This window comes from Euprymna scolopes, chromosome 33 (assembly GCF_053919585.1).
Source record: "Euprymna scolopes isolate OS-2025 chromosome 33, ASM5391958v1, whole genome shotgun sequence".
Classification (NCBI taxonomy): domain Eukaryota; kingdom Metazoa; phylum Mollusca; class Cephalopoda; order Sepiida; family Sepiolidae; genus Euprymna; species Euprymna scolopes.
The window spans coordinates 50,942,423-50,959,391 of record NC_136514.1 but is presented as its reverse complement, the minus strand read 5'-3'; the positions used below and the strand labels follow the sequence as shown (position 1 = coordinate 50,959,391).

Sequence of the window (16,969 nt, the reverse complement as noted above, 5' to 3'; positions counted from 1 at the left end):
TCATAAAATCAACTGAAAAGTGGGTGGTAGAAACTACTGTTCTATATGCTTGTGTTATGTTGATTAATCAGACTATTATTCTCATCTTGGGTGTTATATTAGAACAACGTTTTGGTCGCTGCAACCTGCGACCTTCTTCGGGTGTTGAAAATATGCTTCTTTTTCTCTACTAAGGAAAAGAGGGTTAGCCATGCATTACAAGAATTTGAACCAGGGGTTGGAGGGTGAGTCTGTAGATCATAAAGAAGGTTCAATCTTCAGGGGTCACTAAGATATTTTTTAAAGGCTTTCCTATGACTCGATTTTTCGGGATATCTTATACTAATTGTTAATATTAGTGAAAAAAATGTTTTACGAAACAGAAAATCAATACCCGTGTGTATTTTTTTTATTTATTTTTTTTAAACCACAAAGCAAGGGGGATAACTCTATGGAAAAAAGAGTTTTGTACTGCTCTATATAATTGCATTTGAAATCCAATATAGTCAAATATAAAGATAATACAATACCAATAAATAGTGCTCATTATCTTTTTGTGCTTAACTGCATAGAGCTGAAGCAATTAGGTGTGATTGAAACAAATCGTATGAATTTAAAAATCTCAAGTCTCAGCTGGTGAAAATCTTTTGTACATCATTTTTGCAAATAAAAGCTTATTTTTCTATGGAAAAGCGAATCAAAAGGCTCTAGGCAATATGTTGCTATGATTGTGCACAATTGGGTTACCTGCCCTTGAATTTTTCACAATCATCATCATATTTGGTTTGATATCCGTTTTACATGCTGGCATGTATTGGACGTCTTTTAGAAATTGGTTTTCAAACTAAACCGTCTCTGATCAGCTGTTTGTTTATCTCTCTTTCTCTTAAATCTATCCTTATCTCTTCCTTGCATGTTTTACCTGACCTTCTCTTACCAACTTATCCTGTTATGTCAACTGTTCTACATCTATTAATTACTGTTATTCACCACCACCACCGCTGCCACCACCACAACATTCAGTTTAATGCCTGTTTTACATGCCGGCATGGCTTTAAAAATTTACTTCCAAGTTAACCTATCTCTGACCAGGTCTTCATTCATCCCTCTTTCTCTCAAATACATCTTTATCACTTCCTTCCATGTTTTCCTTGGTCTTACTCTGCCAATCAACCCTGCTTTTCAACTGTTCTACATTTACAAACCCTAAAAATCTCATTGATTCTTTCAATGTGACCAAACCAACAGCTTCCTGTTTTGCACACATTTTTCTATACTTCTATACTTTTAACCTTCCTCTGAGGTGTTAAGATCTGCCTTTAAGACTTCCATTTCACATTCATTGTATCATTCTCAGATCATTTCTCTCCATGCAACACATATCCTCAACCCTTATTCCATACATCATCACACTTCATAGAAAAGTCCCCATGTCGCAATTAAATAATACTAAAATCATATTTGACAGCAATAAATATTAGACATTCTCAAAAGTTTGTGAAAATTGTCAGGGTAAAAATTCCTATCATCTAAATAGAATGATTGTGAAAAATCGGAGCCCAAATAAACAATTGTGAACAACCAGCGACAGCAGGCCGCACGTAAAATCAAAGCATCAATACTTAGTTAATTAGTTATTGGAAGAAAAAAATATAAACAACCGAAAAATTTAAAACAAAGGCAAAAACACTAACAATAAATGAAATTCTTTTTTTTTTTTTTTTTTTCATTTTCTTATGAGTTTGTTCAAGCATCCTACCTGCTGCCAGACTTTCACCTGCTATCTCATATATTCTAACCGAGAACTCTTTCTAAGATTCTCACCGTCCCTTTAAGTACAAGTGTTTGAATCTCTCTTGAACTTGGTTCACTGGGTATATTTGCCCGGTGGCCTTTGAAATTCTTTTTCATGGGTCCAGTTGTTCCTATAAATATTTTCTTTAAAACGTTTATGACAATTTTTTTTTTTTTTTTATTTATTACATTTTCACCCCAAACAAGACACATTGCCACTTTGCTGTAGGGGGTTACTATCAGGGACATAAGCTACAGGGGTACTATGTGGGGAGTTGGGCAGCAAGATGTCGATTCACGTTACACTTGAACTTCTGCATGTCAGTACAGTTGGGGAAGCAGGAACTTGGAAGGGAATTCCAAAGTCCAGCGGTTCTGGGGAAGAAACTACTGCTACAAAACGGTAGAAGTGGTTGTCTAAATATAACATGGTGGAAATTTCTTATCGACGACTTTTGCTTGGTATGTTCTCAAGCTTGCTCACATATCACATGAACAGTCATGGAAAGATTCAAACAGGACAGGTGGTACTAGTGAAAAATTTGCAAACTTATGTCCAACTATGAACAGAAGAACCCAAGTTTAAATCTAAAAACAGTAGCTACTTATAAGAAATTTTACTTTAAAAATTCTTTTTTTTAAATTGAGTAATACAAAAATATAGTTATTTTTACCATGAAGAACAATAAAAGCAGTGTTTAAGTATAAAATATTTTTTTCTTAAAAAACGAAAAAAATTAATAGAAAACACAAACAGTAAGGACATGATAAAGAGGCCGTAAACACTAAAAAAAGTAAGATGTCTAAATGACTTAAGCATTTTTCTGTTGCACTAAAAATTTTTACGAAATATATAAAAAAAAATTTTATTTTATTATTTTAGGCCGAACACTGATGATTACTAACTCTCCATATGAAACCATAGATTTATTCATAATATCTAACCTGTATCTATTTACATATTATTCTTATATTTAATTAAAAGGTTTTATTTTACTATATGACTTAAACACTGCCGTGAAACAGCTGTAAACAAATATAATACCTTTGTGTATTCTCTTTATTTGGAACATTATTGGAACAATATTTTAAATCGTCAAAAATACATACATACTTAAACATAATATAATAATAAAAGGGAAAGATAGTTTGCTTGAAGCATTGCTGGTAAATAAATTTTTAAGTGTATAAGAAGGCTGTAGCAATGCACGAAGCCAGGTGTTGAAATAATGTGACCTACGAACAAAAGCAGGCAAACAAACGAAGGTCTTGTAGATTTTTTTAAATCTCTGTATATGTATTTTGCAAAAACAACTATTTGATATAACACGAACGGTAGATGTTTCTAATATTTCGAGATTAAAATCTCTTTTGCAAAAAAAAAAAAAAGAAAAATGTGAAAAAAAATGTTAAAAAATAAATAAATATACGAAAATTTATAAAAACCTACAAGTCCTTTGTTCATCTGTCACATGACTTTAACACTTGTTTTCCTGAATTGCAAACAGTCTTTTTATACAGTCACATATTAATATACTAATAATTAAAAAAAAGTGTTCTGGATTTAATCAAAAAACATTTTTTTAATCAAACTGGAGGCATATTTTTAATTATTACTATAGTCTCTTCTACCTAAACTTGTGTTAACTTTAAAAACTAAAAAAAAACTTTTCTTATAAGTATTTCCATATAATTATCATTCACCACTCCAAAAAATTGTTTTTAATATTTGTGCTGAAAAGCAAAATAAGTGTCTATTCACAGCTGAACATTCATTTTCTCTGATGATATGAGCCTTTATTGAAAATCCATAGAATAAGGAAATCAACATAACCCCTTCTATATATTCCTTTTGTCAAACTATAAATTCTTAATTCGAATATATGTGTCTAAACCATAAATTCTTAATTCGAATATATGTGTCTATATGTTATTTTTCCAGAATTTAAATATGACCCCTAAACTTATATATTGCTCTATTCTTAAATATTGAGCTTCTCCTTTTTGGCTAGGATCGCCCTGAAAATATTACTTCAAGTTATATCTATCAGGATTTTTCATCTGATTTCTAATCAGTGTCTCATATCGCTTAACTTTAAAAACTGCACACGCGCACATATATAAGTATAATTACTTCATTTAATCACATAAATTAATACACAAAGATATAATTTTATGCGTAAATTTTCAGTATTTACTTCAACAGTGCTCAAGGTAGAGTTAGGTAGTAAGTTATGAAAATATATATGGCAATTAAGCTGCACAGAATATTCCATGTTTCATTCAGGCTTATGCCTGACGAATTCTCATGAGAATGAAATGCAAAATATTCTGTGTACCTTAATTGCCATAAAGCTTGACGAATTCTCACGAGAATGAAACGGAATATTCTGTGTAGCTTAATTACCATATATATTTTCATAACTTATAAGTTGGGCGATCGGATTTCGATCCTGGCTTGAGGTAGTTGCTTGTCTAGCGGCACTGATGAGCTGTGAAACAGCGAAACAGTACTGTATGTGGATGACTATATATATATATATATATATATATATATATATGTATGTATATATAGTACTTTTTAAAATCAAACAAAAATTATATGGTATAATCTAAGTATTGGCTGAAAGAAAAAAAAAATAACATGCATTCGCACACATTTTCAGATATATATATATATATATATATATATATATATATATAATGAAAACGCTTTGTAAAGGCTAAAGATTTCTTGTTGAGGAGACCATCCAATAAAAAGGAAGAAAAACGAGAGAAGGAGGAGGAGGTCATATGCAAGCTTGCAAATTGGCATTGACATTTACTGTACCTAAAGTGCAATGTAAAAAACCGTCATTTAGAGAAAGGCATTGGGATTTGCAGAAGGGTCTTTCTGGTTACGATAGCGCACCGTAATCCAAACACCCAGAATCTGAAAAAAGGAATCATTTACATAATATAGCATTTTCATTAATCAACAAAATTTTTTTCAATTTAAAAAAAAAAAAAGAATTTTTTTTTTTTTTTTTTTTTTAAATAAAATTAAGAAAAATAAAATCTTTTAAACCCCAGCTTCCCAAAATTAGGCACTCTGGATTGGAACAAAAATTTAAGTTGATACAATCTGACAGAGGACAGGAAGATAGAGTGTAGAATCAGAAGAGATACTACACTATGCTCCTGGCCCAAAAATTAAAAATAAAAATAAAAAAAAAGACAGAAGAAAAAAAAGAAAATATCCAAAAAAGAAAAAGTCCCAAACTTACAATGGAGAATATTCCTTATACTTCATTGTCACCTGTTGAGTCAAGTAAAGTCTAGGATGTCCAAAAGGTCACTGAAGGGTTGAAAATCTGTCATTTTACCATTAATGATTTTTTTTTCTTTTTTTTTTTTTTTCTATTTCAAATATTTTACAGATAATATTTGGAAATTAATTATGGATAAGTATAGCATTGAACAATGTACGGAAGTTGTGAAATTGTTTTATTAAAATCAGGGATCAATTGTTTTGACTCTTAAGAGCTTTTCGATGGCATTTTCATGTAAGAGATAGCTTAAGTCACAACATAATTCAAAACATGTTAACAAACCTCAAACCCTTTTGAATTGAAGGAAAACATAAGGAACGAAATAAGAGAATTAAATCGTAATCCAGAGATTCTGCAATCTGTCATGTTTTGGAAAGAGCACAAATATGCGGAGCTGAAAATGACCAAGATTTAAAAGACATGATTTTTCATATATAAAGATTGTTTGAATTTTGCATTTTTTTTTTTTTTTTTTTTAATTTCCCAATATCTTAGATTGTGTTAAAATTACAGAAAGGTATCAAAAATAAAGAATCTATTAAGTTCAAAATCCTTCAGTAACTTTTTGAACATCCTGTATTTCAAAGCATTTTATGATGATTTTTTTTTCTCATCCAAAAACATGGTCCGGTACACAAAGTTGAGAAGTAACAGTAACAGAAATACAAGTGGCCAAGGAACCCAAGCGGCATACAAGCATAATGCAATGTGCAAACCTCGGAGCAACGCTTAGTGATGATGTATTTTTCTGCCATACACAGCATCATTTCCACAACACAACTATGAAACATCATTGGCTGAAACTGTCACAACCAAACTATTGCCTACATTGGTTTAATACTCTATCTCAAATTTAAAATACAAACACTAACAAGAAAATTAATAGGAAAGGTTTATGAATTTTATTATATTCCTCTTTTTATTCCCCACCGTCTGCATTAGGAAATAATGTATTCTGATGAACTCTTAGCATTTTTACCCCCTTGATATCCATATTGCTGACTGATCCGACGATCAGTAAAATCCCCACCTCTTCACTGTTGAGGTCCATAGATGCCCGAAAACCTACTTACAAGTTTATGTAAATAGTTTCATCCCTTTAACTGCTAGTCTTTGAAATTCCCTCCCTATTTCCTGCTTCCCTAACTGTACTAACCTGCTGAAGGTTAAATGTAATGTGAACAGACATTTCGTTTTTACATGCTGGCGTGTGTTGGACAACTTTTAGCAATTGACTTCCAAACTAACTTATCTCTGATCAGGTCTGTATTTGTAATAGAACGCCGATGCATGTATGGCAGCTACATGCAAAGACCAAGCTATGTACAAAATGACGTCACGGTAAGGAAAATGAAAAAGACTATAAACAGGAAGACGTGATGACGTCACAAGCATAACAACAAGTTGCGTTGTTGCAATAATTTTGATACATAATGGAGGTATGGTCCCTTACAGTTGGGAGATTCTATTTATAGACGATGCTGCTAGGAACTAACGAATCAAATTAATTCACGTTCTGGTACCAACCAATCAGAAACCAGAATTGCTTCATAAAAATTAAACCTTTTCTTTAGCAACGTTGCATATGTTTTCTTTGTGTCAACATGGAAAGAATCTTTTGCTCTGTGGCTACAAAATTATAAAGTCAGGAACCTGAACAAAACAACTATCTACTGAGAACCAGTCACCTCCAGGACTTGTATAGAACAACTAACCACCGGGAAGTGTTCTGAAACTAAACATGGCTTCCAACTCAAGACACGTACGAGAAGTCATGCGTGGCGGGAGAATGAGGAATAAAAGTCTTGTCTTAAAACCTGAAACATGAGTTGAAGTTCTTTCCTTTTTTCCTTATCTTTGTCTCCTTTGCGACTGAGTCTACAATATGTGGGTCCAGGATGTCTACATGTAAACGTGTGTGTAAATGTGTACTACGTTACATATTTCTTTCTTACAAATCCATTTTTATCACTTTCTGCCATGTTTTTCTTGGCTTTCCTTGCCAACTGACCTTGCTGCCTTAACTGTGCTACCTCTATTAACCCAAGCACTCTTCAATTCTTTCAGTGTGACTAAATCAACAAAGTCTCCTGTTCTGCAGACATTGCCTAGTCAGAAAGAAAAATAAAAAGGGGAGAGGCTAGAGAGATAAAGAGCGAGAGGGTAGAGAGATAACAAGAGAAGGGGTAGAGAGATAAAAAGAGGGTGGTTAGAGAAATAAAGAGAGAGGGGGTAGAGAGATAAAGAGGGGGCAGAGAGATAAAGATAGGGGGTAAAGAGATAAAGAGAGAGGAGGATAGAGAGAGAAAGAAAGAGGGGTAGAGAAATGAGGAGGTGGTTAGAAAGATAAGAGAGGGAAGTAGAGAGATAAAGAAAGAGGGAAGTAGAGAGATAAAGAGAGAGCGAGAGTAGAGAAACAGGTAAAGAGATAATGAGAGAGATGGGGTAGAGAAAGAAAGAGAGATATGGATAAAGAGAGAAAGAGGCGGATAGAGAAATAAGGGGAGTTGTTAGAGAGATAAGGAGAGAGATGAGAGCAGAAAGAGACAAAGAGGAGTAGAGAGAGAAAAAGAGAAAGAGGAAATTCAGCAAAAGGTGTTAATCAAAAATATGGAAAAAAATAAGAAGGTAAAGCTCTAGCGATTTGGCCTTTTCTTATTCTAAAAAATAAAGAGAGGGAGGGGTATTCTGACTTTTCTAAATTACAAAAATTCAGAAATACAAAAAAAAAAAAAAGAACTCACATTTCTGAGAGAAATATAAATATATAGTCATGTTTTTGAATCTTTAGATGAAGCTTGATAATTCATATTATTTGGATTATTTTTGAGATATGGACTGATAATATTATTTGGATTATTTGAACTATTGTTCTCATCTCTGGTGTTAGTTTCATAACGTTTCAGCTGAAGTAACCTCCGACCTTCTTCAGGTGTATTTTACCGAACTCAAGAGTCTTTCTGTCAAACTCAGGAATCTGCACAGAATTTTGAACAGAATCCTTTATTTAATTCATAGCAGTAGCATCCTCTTGTTCCATCAGCCATGACCGGGTAGAAGTCCTAAGTAAGTCACAATTGTATTCTTCGTATCACCCGCACTGAGGATTGAACCTTCAACCTACAGAAGAGTGTCACTTAAAACTGAATTTTACCAAGTACTTTACCTGTTACACCACATTGCATTAAAGAAAGATTCAAAAAAGATACACCCGGAGAAGGCCAAAGTTTAAATTGGCCAAAATGTTGTGAAAAAAGATGAGAACAGTAGTCTGAACAATTGAAATGATATGTATAATAGTCATCGATAGCTGTTTTGTTTATTCGAGATTCATCTTTTTTTTTTTTTTTAATTTTCTTCCTTTGAAGATTGTACCGCTGCCAACATTGGCTCGCTTTTTATTGAAACCAACAGAGAGCTCTTTTTAGTATCCTCGTTGTTCCCTTAAGTGTAATTGTCTGGATTTCTTTTGCACTTGGTTCACAAGGAATATTAGTTAGGTAGGACTTCAGGTTCTTACACACTGAGATTTGATAAATATAAATTTTCTTTTGTGAGATATTTATATCAGAATAATAATATAAAACATGGTTATATTTATACATACACTAAAAGTTGGCTTCACTGGATAAAAATATTGTTTGGTTATAAATTCCAAAGTTCAAAGGTTTAAATTTTAGTATTTAAAAATAATTTTATATGTTGATCTGCTTTTACTAAACAGTAAAAACAGATCGACATAAAATTATTTTTAAATAAAAATATGCATGAAGTAAGAATTAGTTTTAACTTTGAGTTCCGACACAGATGCATAAAATAGTTTTGAATATGAAAAACAATGGTAATAATGCTTGGAATTTCAGAGGAAATTTTGAAAGAAATAATAAGTTATTAATGAAAGTGAGATTAAAGACTGCAGAAAAGTTATTTATGTTTTTGGGGGGTTTTTTTTTCACTTTTTTAAAAACTTTTTTTCATTTCAAACAACATACAGTGGTGCCACTTGGTCATAAGGGACTACTATTTGGGACCAAATTTACAAGGATACTATGTAGGGAGTTGAGCAGCAAGATGCCTGTTCACATTATACTTGGACTTCTGCATGTCTGTAACAGTCAGGGAAGCAGGGACTCAAGAGGGAATTCCAAAGTCTAGTAGTTTGATGGAAGAAACTATTAAAGTAGAAGGCTTTCCAGATCTCTACAGTGTAAGGGTGGAATTTTGTTGCTTGCTGAGTTTGTCAGGGGTATTTACGTCAAGGGGGTACACATGTTTTGAGTTCGTCTGAGTACATCACTAATTATAGAATACTGCTGCCAAAACTGAGGCGGTTCTACTTAGAACACTCTTTCTTGCCTGAAGAGAGTACAAAATTGACTTCACGATCTAATCGGAGATGATCTCTTTGCCTCCTTGCAGCCCCTTCCTCACAGAAGAGATGGTGCTAGTTTTTCTCTACCCTATCAGAATTTCCATAGTGTGAATGTGAATTAATCATAGTCTACAATCTTTTCGCAGTACTCTTCCATCATCCAACTGAAAATTGCACTAACCCATATCCAATATTCAATAGTACCTAAATTTAACAATATTTTTGTTTAAATACTTGTTAGGTGGAGTTAGCAAAATGTTTATCAATTCATTTTAGGAAGATCTTAGAAATATTTGTTTTTACACTTGCACTGCATGGTGGGTTAAACCAAATTATTTTTCTATTTCTCTATATTTATAGAGAAATAGAAACATTATTTGGTTCAACCCATCATGATTATATTTTGTATTATTTGGATTATTCAAATTACTATCCTCATTTTGGTTGTTATCTTCACGTTTCAGACAATGTGATTATATTCTTCAAGGTCATTCTTATCTAAGGAACCATAATAAAAAATGCAACAGGATAACTTTTTGGGTGTTTATAGAGATGCGATGTTATTCGAAAAACTGTCTCTTCTTTTCAGTTGGGTTGACTTATCAACTCTGACATTTACTGTTTTCCAATTATGTAGATGATGATGTTAGGTTTTTACAACTTTTGCAGAGAGGTGTCGACATCCTCCTACATATAGCACCTAGTATTCCCAAATGGTCACTCATCTAGTACTGACCAGGCTCAACGATGTTTAACTTTGGTGATCTAACGAGACCCAGTGTTGTATAAAACTCTACACTTTCTAAAGTTCTTAAACAGAGCCTACATCACTACCCAGGGTGGTAGGGATAGAGCTTTAACTGAAAAAGTGAATGTATATTTGTACAAATCCGGATGATTCTATTGTTGGCATTGGTTATTCCAGATTTTTTCTTGGATGCATTCTTTCTAGAAATAATCGAATTCTTGCAAGAGAGACCACATGAAGATTGCCAGCATCCCTAAATGAAACAAACTGATTTGAACTTGGTACACTCAGGTCATCAGTCCATGCTGTTAACCACTTAGCCACCATCACCTGTCTTAGTTGATAAGATTGAAAAATTGTGTATCCAAAAAATGAAAAAGGTTTTTGGATGATGTAGGTAAGGACATGCTCAAGGATGTCTGAAGCAGTTTAGCATTGTGCCCAGAATAAATTCTGACTTATAGATGGAATCCTGACGTGTAAGAATGGACCAGAGAGAAATAATAACTGCTGGGTAATTCCATACATCTCAAAGCTTCCAAATGTAAACCTGGTGCTACCAGATCAGGCTGTCTGAAGATACTAGCTTCGTGACCTAAAATGCACCAAAAATTTATGTTAGTGTTATTTTGTTTCTTTTCCGTTTGCAAAACTCAATCATATTCTGCAAAACAATCAAGCCAAACATCAAAACTAAATATCTGAAGATATAAATGTATAAACACTCGGGACCAACACATTGTATGCAAACAGTTGCATGGAAACAAAGACAAGAAAAGAACTTGACTTTTTTTTAGATGAAACAGCAGACATTTATTTACAGGTACTTCCAGAATAACACCTTGTCTCTTGTTCAAAAATCTCTCATACTCCAATGTGCTTAACAAGACTGCCATATCGTGCATGTGATACTCTATCTTTTTCTGGTGATGTTTAAGATATGTCTTTCCATGTCGCTCTCGGGTCACGTGTGTAACACGTCTATTTCTGTCCTTCTCGGACCACTTTTTTTTTTTTAAATAATCTTTTTCTTTCCTTCTTCCTCACAGTGACGTCACCTCGCACATGGCTTGGTCATTTGCATATGTTGGCTGTCGTACAGCTGCTGCTATATGAGCGGCTGCGCTCTGTTACAAAAAGAACTGAAGCAGGAAACCTTTTTCCAAAATGACTGGATTCACTATTTAATAACTCTAAAAGGGTTGATATGCTGTAAAGCAAAACAGCCAAACCAAACAAAATTGGAGCCTCACTATCAGGTGTACTTTAATGACCCTTTAAATCAGAGTTGATGATTTTTCTTTCCCCCCCCCCCACCCAGTATAATGAAAACACAATGGTGGCTTCGACTGAAGACCCAACAAATGTATTAGTCCTCCATTTTCGTTAAGAAATTTTAATAAACATAGCTATCATAGATGATTACTCAACAAAAACAAAAACTCAATGAATGTATTTATTGCTGTAAGAATTACTGAATTAGAGCATCGATTGGAATTTCTTGCATTTATGTAAAGAAAAAGAGACTGAATTTGGTTGTTACTCATTGACTAGCCAAAATCAAATATCGATTAACCAAGTTTAATATTATAGCGAACTAATTTAAAAAATCCGACTGAGACAAAATACTGTTAGAAATTCGCTCAATATATGTTACCGTGACATAAGTTGACATAATTCGGTGTCTTTTAATAGTATTTTGTCTAGTTTATTATTTATAACACCTTTCCCAAACTTACCATGTTAAAGAGAGTGTCGGGCGCCATTTTGAATTTTCCAACATATCGGTAAACACTGCATGTTTTTCGAGCTGAATAAACATGTCAAAAGTAACCTTTGTCATGTTTACTTTACAGTCCATTTTTATATTTATATCTTTACTTTGTTTCATGTTTACATTTCGTTTTTATTAGTTTTCTAAGCATTAGAATGCATTTTATTTGATTGATTTTTTTTTTTTCATTATTATAGCAAAATCCAACAGCTGAAAAAATGGGTTTTCATTAAAAACAAAAAAGACTACTTAATGAAATTAAGTGAATTTTTTTTTTTTTTTTTTTTTTTTACACAGTGATCACCACTTATCAAGGCCCGGAAGCCACTCAGGGATAAGGGCTATCACAAGTACATTACGTTAGTGTGGAGATTTGATGAAGTGTTTACTTAAGGGGGCGGTTCATTAGGAATTTGTTAATGTTGGACTTGAAGACATCCAAGTTGTAGTCCGATGGGAAGCAGGCAGACAGAACAGAGTTCCACAGGCGTGCAGTTCTAAGAAAGAAGCTTTGTTCATGGAATCCGCGTTTTGATTTAGGCACAGATATAGAGTGGGGGAAATTTTTCACAGTGGATTCAGCTAGACGGGTGTTTTTCGTGAAATATTTTTTTCCAGAGAACTTCATTCTATAACGGATACGTACAATACAACCTTCTTTAGATATTTTAGATATTATCTTGATTAAACTGTGCAAGTACCAATTTATATACACAGTTAAATATTTTTGGAAAACTATTTTTCATAATTTTTGGATATTTTCATTACTGTGACATAAAAAAGTGGATTTCATTATTTTCACTTGAAATTCAATATTTCAATTTTTTTTTATTTCGCTACAATAACAAAAAAAACAAGATTTCTTAAAAATTAACAGTTACCTCCCTTGTAAATCAGTGAGAGAACTATAATAATTGACTAGCATGCACGCCCGGCATTGCCTGAAAATGAATGAGGACTCCCACCTCTGTGTACTTCTGCTTCTATCCCTAAATCTTATATTTATTCCTTCTTGAAAAAGAGTCTCCAATCAAATAGGTCTCGCACTATTAACCAAGCTCTAACCTCTGTCCCATCACCGCAATGTTGTAACCCTGTGCCTGTTTTACAAGTACTTTAATGGAATGCGCTCTGATGAACTCATAGCACTTGTGTTCTCTCGTATGTACATACCCCGAACTAACCCAACAGGCAGCAAAATCCTACTTCTCTATAAATGTCTCTAAATGTTGGAAAGATTTCTACTCTAATAGTTTCTTGGACTGCTAGACTTTGGAATTCCCTCTCTGTTTCCTGCTTCCCTGACTGCACTAAAATGCAGAAGTTTAATTGTAATGTGAACAGACATCTCACTGCTCAACTCCCCACATAGTTCCCTGTAGACATAATCCCAAATAGTAGCCCCTTGTGTTCAAGTAGCAATATGCCTTGTTTGGGATGGACAAGAGTAAATAAAAAATCTCTATACTTTTCAAGAAAATGAAGTAAAGGTCTTCTTCAAAGACCCCACAATATCATTGTCAAAAGATTTCAGTGAAATTTTACACATGAAATATGTTTCTTATTGTAAGACTTTTTCTTTTAATTATATCATCAGATAAAAACAATATTTATTATAATATAATATTGTTACAATCATAAAACCACATCTCCTAAGTTTCAAAATATTTATGTTTTCTTTTCAGAAGTGTGTGTGTGGGGGGGGCATAATTTTCTTAAAAGATATTTTTCTTGGGTTGGCTGGTAAATTCATGAAAGAGAAGATGACAACTACCATTTTGACTTAAAATATATTCTACTTACTTGTGGATATCCATTTTTCCTTAACTAAGAGTTGCTTCTAACTGGCCAGTTTCCTATCTCTAAGCTCGCGACCAATTAGATGTTTTTCCACAAAAAATAAGACTGTAACTGAAATCCAACTTCAAATCTCTTCTATGTCACATGACTAAACTAACCAATCACCTATTGACCTGTTTTAATTTAGCAGCATAAATAAATAATAAAAAAAAGTTACTAAGAAAGATTTACTTACATGGTATTCACTGATATCAACATCATTGTGCTGGCATGTGTCAAATGCCTTTTAGAAATTGACTTCCAAACTAACCTATCTCTGACCAGGTCTTTATTTATCCCTCTTTATCTCAAATCTATCTTTATCACTTCCTCCCATGTTTTCCTTGGCCTTCCCTTGCTGACTTATCATGTTACCTTGACTGTTCTACATCTACTAAACTAAGAACTTTCATGTCTGAATTTTTGAGATGAGGATTGGTTATTCGTATTATTTGGATTCATCGGACTACTGCTCTCATCTTGAGTGTGATTTTCACAACGTTTCGGTCGATGTAACCTCCGACCTTCTTCAGGTGTATCTGGAACTCAGGAATGTTTCTGTCAAACTTGGGAATTTGAACGGAATTTTAAGTGGAACCCTTGGCTTTTTTTCATGAAAAATTATTTGATTTCATTTCATATAATTATTAAAGAAAAACATTAGTCAGTCATGAGACTGCATACCCTTGCCTGACAACATAAGGATGAGCCAATGTTTTATCTGGACTTTACTTTTCCATATCATATAAAGTATTTCCGAAGTTATGCCATGGAAATTTTGATAACTAAAAGCTATTTATCTGATCAGACTTAAATCTTGCATGGAGGTTACTGTTATCGGAAAACATTAAATCCATACATAAAACATGGAAAAGTTGGAAGTGAAGAAGGTCATGTAAGATTCAGGCCTTAATTGCCTACAATATGAGCTATATACTGAGTCCAAATGATGAATAGAATCAAAGTTATCACCAAAATGTGTGACTTTCAACTGTTCCATGACCTTGGCTTGGATATTTCAAAATTAAATCAGTTCTAAGTTGACGAGGAGTTTATTGATATTAGAGTCGAAGAGAACCATGTAGTAACCTTCATGAAAGTAACCCTGTGGCAGTGTGTTCCACAGGTGGGAAGTCCTTGTTTAATGAAAGTTCCGTTTTATGTTAGCCACGTGAAGGAAGAAAGGAAAGATGTTTGCATATGTAGTAGTAAAACAAGTTCTTTCTGTGATAGTTTATTCTGGTACTTTTAAAAATCTATATTCTTCATTAACCCCAACACTAACCCTAAGTCCAGGGTGGTTGTTGAGAATATATAGATCAAGGTCGAGACTCTAAGTCCAGGGTGGTTGTTGAAAATACATAGATCAAGGTCGAGACCCTAAGTCCAGGGTGGTTGTTGAAAATACATAGATCAAGGTCGAGACCCTAAGTCCAGGGTGGTTGTTGAAAATACATAGATCAAGGTCGAGACCCTAAGTCCAGGGTGGTTGTTGAAAATACATAGATCAAGGTCGAGACCCTAAGTCCAGGGTGGTTGTTGAAAATACATAGATCAAGGTCGAGACCCTAAGTCCAGGGTGGTAGTTAAAAATACATAGATCAAGGTCGAGACCCTAAGTCCAGGGTGGTTGTTGAAAATACATAGATCAAGGTCGAGACCCTAAGTCCAGGGTGGTTGTTGAAAATACATAGATCAAGGTCGAGACCCTAAGTCCAGGGTGGTTGTTGAAAATACATAGATCAAGGTCGAGACCCTAAGTCCAGGGTGGTTGTTGAAAATACATAGATCAAGGTCGAGACCCTAAGTCCAGGGTGGTTGTTGAGAATACATAGATCAAGGTCGAGACCCTAAGTCCAGGGTGGTTGTTGAGAATACATAGATCAAGGTCGAGACCCTAAATTCAGTACCTCCTCATAATTTGAAAATATTGGTTAACACCCTAAATTTGATTTTATTTCATATAATTACATTATTCAGTCGTGAGAATGCATACTCCTGCCTGACAACGTAAGGATGAGCCAATGTTTTATCTGGGCTTTACTTCTCCATCCATCCATCCATCAATCATCCAAGAGGGGTAGTATGCAATGTAACCCAAATGGAAATGATTCACTTTGAATCAGAAGACATAATTACGTTGACACAGGTTCCCATTAGATCACCAAAGTTAAGCAACACTGAACCTGGACAGTACTAAAATGGGTGACCATTTTATAATACCAGGTGCTGTATGTGCTCTGGAGCCTGGAGAGGGGTGGGATCCACCAGACTATTCTTGCCTAAGATGTACTGGATGAAATAATGTAGTGCCCACTCACCACCACCACCACCACAACCTTGGAGGTTTAAGAGACTCATCCATCCATCATCATCATCCAAGAGGGATAGCATGCAATGTAACCCAAATGGAAATGATTCACTGTGAATTATCTGTTAACACAAATGTTTATTTTACTTATAACTAAGGAAGCAAGGGTGGATGAATATCTTCCTCCATTTGTATCAAATTATAAACAAAATGCAATAAATCAGAAAGTTAAAGGACTCTCAGACTCGGACATCAGAATATTCAAACAAAATTGTTTCAGGATTAGAAAACTTAAATTAAGAACATAAGTCAGTTATGAGATTGGCCAAAATTTGGGCCAAAATTTTCAATTAAAAATCATTTAAATTTTGTATAGTGGTTACTTTTATCAAAGAGCATTAGATCCATACATAAAAATTGGAAAAATCAGTTTAAATTCTATAAAAATTCAGGAAATAAAATAAAATGAAAAAGTTGTTATATTTGATACTAATTGATTGTTTGCCAATGGCTTTCCCATTTCTATTCTCTTCTGTAAATCACAATGAGAAATATTCCAATCGATATGGGTCCTCTCGTACAGAAGCTTTTTTAATTAAAAAATTTGTGTTTAGACTGTTTCATGTTTTATCTGCGTAAAATTGTATAACACTGTTCTTATTGTTTGTCAAAATTTTCTAAAAAAAATGGCAGAATACCTGACCAGTTCAGAGGAGGAGGCCAATAAAAAAAATATCCTGATTTTTTTCTTTTTTTTTTTTTTTTTGAGGGGTAGGGGAGAAAAATGGCAGAATGCCTACTTATATAAGAGATAATTTAAAAATCACTTTGGAGGGGAGGA

The 16,969-nt window shown here is 33.7% G+C and overlaps 1 protein-coding gene across 2 annotated transcripts in view; it reads right to left on the bottom strand.

Moving 5' to 3' along the window:
- LOC145258219 (tetraspanin-13-like) overlaps positions 1 to 16,969 on the bottom strand; it is a 220,374-nt gene that overhangs the window by 16,978 nt on the left and 186,427 nt on the right. The window contains exon 5 of one of the 2 annotated variants that reach the window (XM_080116165.1): positions 4,604 to 4,705. The exons of the other annotated variant lie outside the window; for it this stretch is intronic. Within the exon in view, the coding sequence (XP_079972291.1) occupies positions 4,631 to 4,705 (75 nt within the window). The 3' untranslated portion in view covers positions 4,604 to 4,630. The remainder of the gene's footprint in view (positions 1 to 4,603; positions 4,706 to 16,969) is intronic. 2 annotated transcript variants of the gene reach the window in all.